Source organism: Eurytemora carolleeae, unplaced genomic scaffold (assembly GCF_000591075.1).
Source record: "Eurytemora carolleeae unplaced genomic scaffold, Eaff_2.0 scaffold830, whole genome shotgun sequence".
Lineage (NCBI taxonomy): Eukaryota > Metazoa > Arthropoda > Copepoda > Calanoida > Temoridae > Eurytemora > Eurytemora carolleeae.
The window spans coordinates 35,127-45,324 of NW_019397684.1; the positions used below are offsets into that span (position 1 = coordinate 35,127).

At 32.8% G+C, this 10,198-nt stretch overlaps 1 protein-coding gene across 1 annotated transcript in view; it reads right to left on the reverse strand.

The window, feature by feature from the left end:
• The window catches only part of LOC111715486 (nudix hydrolase 8), a 16,189-nt gene that overhangs the window by 2,364 nt on the left and 3,627 nt on the right, over positions 1 to 10,198 (reverse strand). The window contains exons 4-8 of the mRNA XM_023490818.1: positions 9,123 to 9,204; positions 8,406 to 8,471; positions 5,773 to 5,835; positions 4,876 to 4,943; positions 1,867 to 1,925 (exon numbers count right to left, since the gene is read on the reverse strand). Coding sequence (XP_023346586.1) covers positions 1,867 to 1,925; positions 4,876 to 4,943; positions 5,773 to 5,835; positions 8,406 to 8,471; positions 9,123 to 9,204 — 338 coding nt within the window. The remainder of the gene's footprint in view (positions 1 to 1,866; positions 1,926 to 4,875; positions 4,944 to 5,772; positions 5,836 to 8,405; positions 8,472 to 9,122; positions 9,205 to 10,198) is intronic.

A 10,198-nucleotide genomic window follows, 5' to 3' on the forward strand; every position in this document is an offset into this window, starting at 1 on the left:
TTAACCCTATCCCCGCTGGGGTACTTGAAAACCAGGATACGCTGGGGGGGGGTCAATTTGACCCCCCCCCCCTCTAAATCCCATGTTTTATGTCCAAATATGACAAATGATATATCATTAGATATGTAGATAGATAGATAGTCTATTGAGCTAGAGAACCAATAGTACCACTGAGCAAAGAAAATAAGGATTTCCACTTTTCATAATTTTAATATTTCTGACACCATTGTTTCGGAAGTTGTAAATAAGTAATTGTCCTTAAATTTTTCAAATTATTATCTATGTTAGACCAAATAATCTAAGTTCAAAATATAAAAAATTCACACCATAAGGGTCACACCATTTGCCCGGGAAAAAAATCCAAACTTAGGTTTCCTTAATCTTACAAAATTCATACTTTGAAATATCTAAGGTCTACACATTGGTTTAAAACATCAGATGCTCTGTCAAAGAATCAAAAGCTTTATGACTAATATTTTAATTTCCTATCAGGTTCTGTTAGCTCCTTGATCTTCTAGTTAAGATCAATTGAAAATCAAATCCAACTGAGGTTCTCAATACAAGTTGAAGGGAGGAAGCAGATATAATTATCTGTTAGTATTTCACTAAGACACAATAACACATATCAGGAAACTAAGGGAAGGAGGAGGAAGGAAGGGGGTCCTTTAAAAATTGTTCAAATGTTTAAATTTTCTTTAAAAAATCCATATTTGAAACCAAATAATTTTTGGAATTTTTTGTTTTTACTACTAATTTTTTTTAAAATAAGTTTTCAACTGTTGTTGTATTTCATTTTGGACATTTTAAGTACTGGTTCAAATTTTGAAATAAGCTTGATTTAAATTAATCTGTTTAATCGAACAAGGGTCTCTCCAATAAAAATTTAGCAAGGCTGGGGGAGGGGGGGGGGTATAGAAGAATATTAATATTCTAGAAAAATATAAAATATTGTCAGAAAGAGAATAAAGGTATTTGTATCATTTTATTTCATCTAATTAGAAATTAAAGAACAAAGTTAGAAATCTCAGATTATTGAGATTTAAATGGATGAGACAAAGCACTTTTGAATAAAGTTTAGACATGAGAAGATAAGCATATTCTAGTAGGAAGGAGTATAGGAAGTAGGTTAGGACCATAGATTAATATCAATATAGATAGAACTCTAGATGTCGTCTTTTCAAGATTCAGAGTTTTTTTGTTTACATTAACCCTGAGGGCTGAGGCAGAAGAATGCAGCGTTGAATGACAAGACAGAGAAAGCATGCGCGTAACTCTTTTGGGCTTCTGCCTCAGGGTTATTGTGAACAAAAACCCTGTAAAAAGGCGACATCTATTGTTATATCTTTGTTGTTATTAATATGTGGTTAGGAGGATGTTTTAACTATAAGATTGAGTGCTAGTGCCAAATGGAAAACATAAAAGGAGCGTGGTATTTGGGAGGGAGGATGGGGAGCCAGGAAGAAAATAGTGACATTCATAAAGTAGCAAAACTTTTCAACAATCAAGAGAAGATTTTGAAATCATCTTCGATCTCAGAAATAATTTCCGACATTCATTTTCCAGTTTTACCGCCAATTATTCCTTTTCCTGACTTTTCCAAATGTGGTCTACCAAAGAAAGAAAGAAATTAAGAATTAAGGTATAAAATTCAATTTATTAAATGAAGCCAAATTGTCTAAAATCTGATCAAAATCATTCATATGATAATTATAAAAGCAGAAACAAACTATTTCAACGATAAAAGACGATTTCCAAGTCTCCTCTTAATTGTTTAGAAATCTAGCTTCTTTATAAATATCAAAAATATTTCCCTGTCCCCGCCACCAAACCCAACTCCCCCCTTCCTATATATAATTACTGCAATACCTGGAAGTTTCCAGTGGGGTGATAAGTAAAACCTCTCCTGCACAACCAGTATTTCATCTCTAAGCGAATAAATTAAAAATATAATACACTATGCTTTTCAGTTTTTAGATTTAAGTTTTTAACTTGTTTTTTTAGATTTTGTTTTCAATTTGCAGGTCTTTTTAACCAATTTTTAAAATAACAATATACATTATATATAATTTCATATTTACATATTTATATAAATATAATATAATATATATATAATGTTAAGTTGTAATATTTGTTTGTTTGTTTGTCCGATCATAACTCAGGAACCCCTGGACCTATTTTCCTTAAATTTTGAATGGGAAACTCGGGAGGACCACGGGAATGTTCTCAGCTTGATTTTGAGATTCTAGAATTAGTGGAGCGACTTTTATCGAGAAAAATAGTAATAGGTATAGTTAGCTATAGCCAGGCCAAACGGCTGGACAGAATTCGTTAAACTTGTCTGAGGGAAACCCATGAGTACCCTGGGGGTAACATGAGCTAAAAATAAAAAAGTTTAAAAATCTATTTTTTCATGTTGCAAAATTCTACTTTTTTAAAATTTCCACGGGCAACGCCTGGCACTTCAGATGTTACTTTTATTTACAGGTATTTATACCATATTTTAAAATATCAAAACAATCAAAAAATGAACTAAAACTCGAATTCTATATTTTCTTCTTTATCTTAACTTCCTTTGAATGAAATTTAAATTTAGTTAAATGTGCCTCAACCCATTTATGTAAATTAAACTTACTTCTGAAGAATATGATATTCTTTATGCATGGTTTCTGGTGTTTTGTACCAGGGGGAAAGGAGGTGGGGGGAAGATAAACGGAAACCTTTTTCCAAATTGCTTTTAGATTAAATTTTGGTTAAATAAGCTGTACTTTCTTTAGAGATAGAGAATCATTGGAAATTAATTTTTATTTCTAAAATAAATTAATTTTTGATTGGAGCTTTGATCTTTTAGAAAAATATATTTTTGTAAAGTTTTCTAGTAATGAACAAATCTGGGAAGACATCTTAGGGAGAGGGGGGGGGGGGGCATTCCCTCCGCCCCTCTATCTTGCCATTTAATCGTAAACCCCATAAAATGGCCCCTTCTTTAAAATGATTAACCCTCAATTTTGGTTTTTGTATATTTTTAGCATATTCTTAGAAAATCGTTTATCAAAAGAATTTTCGAAGAATTCTAAGGAAACCAAATAAAAAAGGAACTTAAAATGCAAGCTTTTAAAAATCTGCGTTATATTTTAACAACCAAAATCATTGAATTGAAGAATGAAAAAGAAAATACTGAATATAATTAATATCTTTTTTAACCTCCTATGTTTGAGGGTAATCTATTTAATAACCTAGAACTTTGTAGCGACAATACTTCTTGCAACTCAGACCAATACTTTTTGAGTTATGTAAAAAAAACTTCAGGGGGGGGTCAAATTGACCCCCCCCCCAGCGGTAATAGGGTTAAAAAACAACAAAATTTTCCACATGTAAGGTCACTTAAAATCTGGTTCCAGTCCCTTTAAATTGTTGATGGCTGTGATAATTATGCCCCCGCGTCTCTCCAGCAAAAACCTAATTGTTCCTTCTCGCCTAATTTCCAGCTCTGGATTGTATTGTCATTTTTCCAAGAAATAATCATAGAATTTAACAGAAGATTTCACAATACTGGAACAAAGAAAGAAGGCAGACATTATTACAGGGAAATACAGGGACTGTAGAGTGTAGACGTAATTTCAAGAGACCACCCTTTTTAAGAGTAGCATGCCCGATTAACAATAGTACCCTTTTCTATTTAAAAATGATTATTTTAAATTGTGATTTCTCTGAGACAATGAAATTATCACAGATAGAACAACAAAAAATATCTTCCTAATAGTTGATCAGATGAAGGTTTACAGGGTACAATTGTGAATAATTCCGTCTTTAGACTATTTAACCAGTGAAACATGAACTCTTCTTAAAATACAATTTTAGCGAAAAGATTTTTTAAAATCAATTCATTTATTCAGTCTTAAATATGTGATAAAATATGTGACTTTAGAACTTTTTTGTTGCCTTTTGTAATTGGTATGTTATGTATCATTAAAAACTTGAAAACGGTGGCAGAAAGTCTAAATATTGGCGGCAACGACAGAAATATATATTTTAAATTCTTATTTATTACCATTCTCCTGACCCCTGCTAGAGTAATATTTACCTCTATTTATCACCATTCCCCTGACCCCTGCTAGAGTAATATTTACCTCTCATTTATCACCATTCCCCTGACCCCTGCTAGAGTAATATTTACCTCTATTTATCACCATTCCCCTGACCCCTACTAGAGTACTATTTACCTCTCATTTATAACCATACCCCCAACCCCTCTATAGTAATATTTACCTCTCATTTATCACCATTCCCCTGACCCCTACTAGAGTAATATTTACCTCTCATTTATCACCATTCCTCTGACCCCTACTAGAGTAATATTTACCTCTCCTTTATCACCATTCCCTTGACCCCTACTAGAGTAATACTTACCTCTAATTTTTCACCATTCCCTTGACCCCTACTAGAGTACTCTTTACCTCTCATTTATCAACATTCCACTGACCCCTGCTAGAGTAATATTTACCTCTCATTTATCACCATTCCCCTGACCCCTACTAGAGTACTATTTACCTCTCATTTATAACCATACCCCCAACCCCTCTATAGTAATATTTACCTCTCATTTATCACCATTCCCCTAACCATTACTCAAGTATTATCTACCTCTCATTTATCACCATTCCCCTGACCACTACTCAAGTGTTATTTACCTCTCATTTATCACTGTTCCCCCGACCCCTACTAGAGCATTATTTACCTCTCATTTATCACCATTCCCCCGACCCCTACTAGAGTATTATTTACCTCTCCTTTATCACCATTCCCCCGACCCCTACTAGAGTGTTGATTACCTCTCATTTATCACCATTCCCCCAACCCCTCTAGGGTATTAATTACCTCTCATTTATCACCATTCCTCCGACCCCTACTAGAGTATGAGCATAACTGGGAATCTGGCATCTATCCTGTGCAGTGTCCAACAAATATTGCAATAACAATTTTTTTTTTAAAGTAACAGAATTCAAGAAAATAGTTAACAGAAATTAGTCTCCCCATTTTTCTGGTGGTCACAACTTCATTGTGAAAAAGGAACTGATTACTCGTATAGAACTCTAATTTTATAATCCTTGTATCCTGATAATGAGTAGTCAGTTCATTTATAAATTCATGATTATAGATCCTTATTCATAATCTAAATAGTAAGTAAATTGTCTTAACTGTTCAGTGTCCATATTTTAAATATGCAAATACAGGATTAACTGCAAAGAATGAGACTTCAAAGATGACTGTACAGAAATTTTACGTTAAATTTGTTAAAATTCATTTTTCCCTGCAGATGAAGATATTTGCTTTCCTTGCCAAATTACTTTTATTTTATTTTACCTAAAAAGACTATGTTAAATTTAAACTTCCGATATCTTTATATTTCAAGAGTTTTCAGTCGTCAGAACAGTCTTATCTTTAGAAGGTAACCCTGTTTTTAAGGTTCTGTCTCTGCATGTTTGCAGGGTAAATATTATTGTAAAATCATTTCCCCACCTTTAAAAATTACTTTTGAATAAAAAGAAAGAAAAAGGGGAGAAGAATTTGAGCCACAGCTTAAATATGAGATGCGGTTCAAGCATGGACAGATGAAATTGTATTAAGTGTTTCGAGATTTGAGTCGGCCCCCAATTGTTTTTAAATTTAAATTCAGCCTCAGATGATGTCAAAAATCACCCCCCCCCCCTCCTCCCCCAGTAAATCATTTTCGAAAATATATACCCCTGTATGTTTGTAAGCAATATTTATTTCCTTATCATCTAGCCAGAGGTAGAGTGCCAGGCGTTCTGTATTGGCATGGTGGAACACAAATCCCTAAACATAGAAACAGGGGATAGAAAGCCAAATTTTTCCTCCTTAGAGGGATGAGGGGGGGGGGCGGATTAAAATTTTAATAGAGAAGGAAAAAGACAATTAATAATGGCCATGCAACATTTTTGCTTTGGCTATTTAAAACACCTAGAAACAATATCATTATTTAACGTTATCACAGGCTTCAAGAGAGGCCAAGCATTGTGGCTAGGACAGGTCAGGAGGATGAGCTTGCGGCTAAAACAAGCTGAACAACTGTGGTGGGATGTTTTTTACATGGAAAGTCATAGAGCAAAGTTATCTAGGAAAAAATTCTATAAAATTCTACGTTGTATAGTGTATAGTGAACACCCCTGGAAGCTAAACTGGAATTGAATAAATAGAGAAGTTTGAAGTAAATCTCAAATATATATACTCCTGAGGGGATACAAAGTTTATAGATTTAACATTTAGTTGTTGGTTGCCGCTTCCTCCACTGAATTTAAATGATGAAAACTATCTTAATATATTTCAAAGCAAACCAATTTAGAGGAAATTTTAAGAAATGCAAATATAAAGATTAAAGTGCTGAAATTATAAAATTTGGAGCGCTTCGGGTTTGTGCTTTTTCTAATGTATCTTCGAAGTGAATAACCATTATTTATAAAATTCTAAAAATTTCAAAAAATGATATTTACATGCACACATTTTTTCTGTTCTGAACTTTTCATTTTGAGAGAAATAAGTTTCTCAGATTTTTTTCTTAGGGCCACAAGTACCAATAAAAGTTTTAAAAATATTTATATAATATCCTAGAGGAGAATTGCACCAGATGCAGTTTATAACACCTCATTGCTCACCCTGTATATTTGAAATCATGAAAATATTGGACTTTAAATACTTATTTTAAAATACTTTGACATTAATATGTGTTTCAAAAAATTGTGGAAGGGGGGGGGGTAATATAACTAATTGGAATTTTATTTTCATTTTCCAATTGTTTCCCATTTATTTCATTAAAGTTTTATAATACTATGCATTTTCGGTCTAGTCTGTAATTTTATATTATTTCCTAGAATTAGTAAAATTGAGGATAAATATTTAATAATCAACATTTTCTATATAATATTAAATATAAGTATGTTAGTTATAACAAAGTAGGTTGTAATATGAGTTATAGTAGTTTTTAAAACTAAATAAATTCTTTTAAAGCAATTGACAAATGTGTGATAAAGAAGCGCACAAGGGAATTGCCCAAGTTGATAAATGACAAATCAAGTGGTCGACAATCTAAAATTTCCTACTGAAGCTCATGGTCCCAATTTTTACCATAACTTGAATGTTATATAACCTCTGTACGGTTAACCCACAAAATGATGAGACTTAAGAGACTTACTAAGTTCTAATTAAATAATGTACTAGCATAGGAACTCAGCTTTTTCTGGATTTTTCAACCCACTCAAACTAAGAACATGCCCCTAGTTCTCCCTAATGCCCTAATCAAATTTTGAGGGGTGTATGAGGTATGATCAGACATACGAACATACAAGATGAGATTACTACTTTATTAAAATAGATGATTCCCAGCAGGTGCAAACTAACTTCTTCCTTTGCGATATCATTTAATAATCCAAAGAAACGGTGTATTGAAGACAGAAAACCAAGTTGGGTCTTCTGATCATCATCATGTTCAATGAATATATAAGAAACCTCTCATATCTTGGTTATCAATCTCATTTTGTGGGTAACCCCTAATAGATTCTAGTACAATAGATGGCAACGTAGGATTTGTCCACTCTCAGTATAGCTTACATCACAAGTGTCAACTTAGTTTTAGTGTCCGAGAAAATTATTAATAATAGTGATAATTTTAAAATAAATTGCTTATCATAAAAAAAGTTTATGTGTCTTTATTTTCTTTTTTTTACACTATATTATTAAATCTTGGAAAACATAGCAATTTATGTGAGAAAATTTCGTTTTCCTTGTTATATTTTACACTTGTGACGTCATGCATAATTATTCTATTTCTCTGTTGCCATCTATTGTACTTGATAATCTATTTGGGTAACCCTGTATCTAAAAGCTTTTGTACTTGTTCCCCGTTCAAATTCACATTCAGGGATGCAGATTGCAGGGGTTAATTGAAAAAGTTTAATTTGATTATGTTATTTTGAAATTAATTAAACGTCATTGCACAAAAAGGCAAGAACTGTTGCCATCTTGGTTTTCATTTAAAACTAAAAGTAGATTAACTAGATTATGACGCTTCTCAGGAGTAAATTCAATGTTTGATTCTCAATGGCACCTTCCAAGCTTTTCTGATGAAGAATGAATGAGATAACCATGTTATTCTCTTTAAAAATTAATTATCCTCAATTGTAGGTTCCTATAAAATTAACATGTAAAGTTCTGCTGCATAAACAATAGAGGAAGTTGTCCGAATTTTACACTTTTCATAATATAAAACTAGTTGCTTTCTCACTGTTGTTTTAAGGATACAACACAGATCGGCATCCTACTCTTTTTTAAATGGAGAGTCACTTGAACTATTGTTTCAAGTCCCTTTACATCTGCATGAAGCATAGTTTTACCTGTTTAACAAGATGTGGAATCCATGCAGAGTGTTCTGGGTGTACATAAAACCACACTCCTCGAACCTGAAATGGAATTGTAAAGATTTTGTTAAATAAATCCTTGCAGTCATTAACGATTGACCATGGTACTTAGATATTAAGGGTCCTATATGGAATCATTTTTTATTTGTTGGGATACTTAGAAATTCATTGAAGTGGAATTCAATGATTTTATACTTTATAACTTAAAGGGAGTGACCAGCTAGACAAGAGTGCAGTATTAGAGGGTTGTATATTTTCGAAAATTAGTCCACTTTTTTCTATCAAAGTTAATTTTTGTCCACAATTTAGCAACAACAAAAAAACACTAAAACACTGGCGACCCTGTCTAAAGTTTAATAAAATGAAAATTCTGTCTGAATAGAAGTTTGCCTGCATTGTGTGCTAGAAACTAATTTGTTTATGAGGATAAGAGAAGATTTATGAATGCATTGTCATATCAGCTGGCAGGGTAGGGTCGGGGGAGAAATCACCACCAATTTACTAATTAAATAATGTTTACAAGCAAAACTATTTCAATCTTTTGATTTTTCGAATTCAAAAAACTTTAATTTTTAAATTATTAGTAAACAAAACAAAAAACACTTAAATCATTAAAAAAATAATCACATGGCAGGACAAAAAAATCTCCCCCCCCCCCCCAAAAAAAAATTATTGTTTCCCCCTTAGTCTCACCATATCTTTCTTCCAGTACAATAGGCTTCTATCCAAAATCTGGTGAAAGTTAGAACCAGGACAGAAATCCTCCTCGACAGAACTAGAGCAAAATAAGATTATTAAACTTTAGAGGGACTGAAGATGTAATTTCAAGTAACCTTCCATACATAGAGTGGCATGTCCTATTAACTGTATTCTTTAAACATTTGTTTCATAATAAATGTATTGCATTGAATAATCAAAGAAATCAGAAAACTACTATACAATATACAGAGCAGGAATGGGGTCTGTCAATTAAATTAGTATTTATTTAGAGTTAGGTTAGGTTAAGACACTTTCTGGGCCAAGCGCTGCGGCTAGGACACTTTCTGGGCCGAGCGCTGCGGCTAGGACAGGCTAGGGGGCCGAGCGCTGCAGCCACAGGTTAGGTTAAGACACTTTCTGGGCCGAGCGCTGCGGCTAGGACAGGCTAGGGGGCCGAGCGCTGCGGCCACATGTCTTACATTTCAGATCCATGTACAAATTTTAAAGGAGGGGGCGGTCCAAAAATCGCTCTCTAAGAAATTACCGCAAAATGAAACATGGAAGAAAATTTGAATAGACATTCATTAAGCAGGGAAATAACATAAATAACAAATTTAATTAAATATTTAATGAAATAATTTAAAGGATTATTTTGTAAAAAGGAATAATTAAACAAACATACTTGAACATGGCTTTTTACAAATAACTGTTTGTTCCTTATTCAGGGGTGTATTTTTCTTGAAAAATATTTTTCTCCCATCCACCCATTTCAAAAATAATTTATTTTTCCCTCAAGTTAAATATGATGAAAAAATTGGTTTTAAATTTTTAAAATTTTTTTTTTTAAAACTCATTCACTTCACCCCACCTTCACCAGTGGGGTGATAATTTTAAGAAAATATATAAATCCCTGTCCAGTGTCCATACTTCTAACATTTTTTACATTTAGTGAAAATGTGCTGAGGAAAGGTTCTGTTCCTGAATTATTATTCCATGGAAAACACATAATAACTTTAAACTTTACAAACTCAGTCACTCACAGATATAACTTTAAACAGGGACGGGGGGGG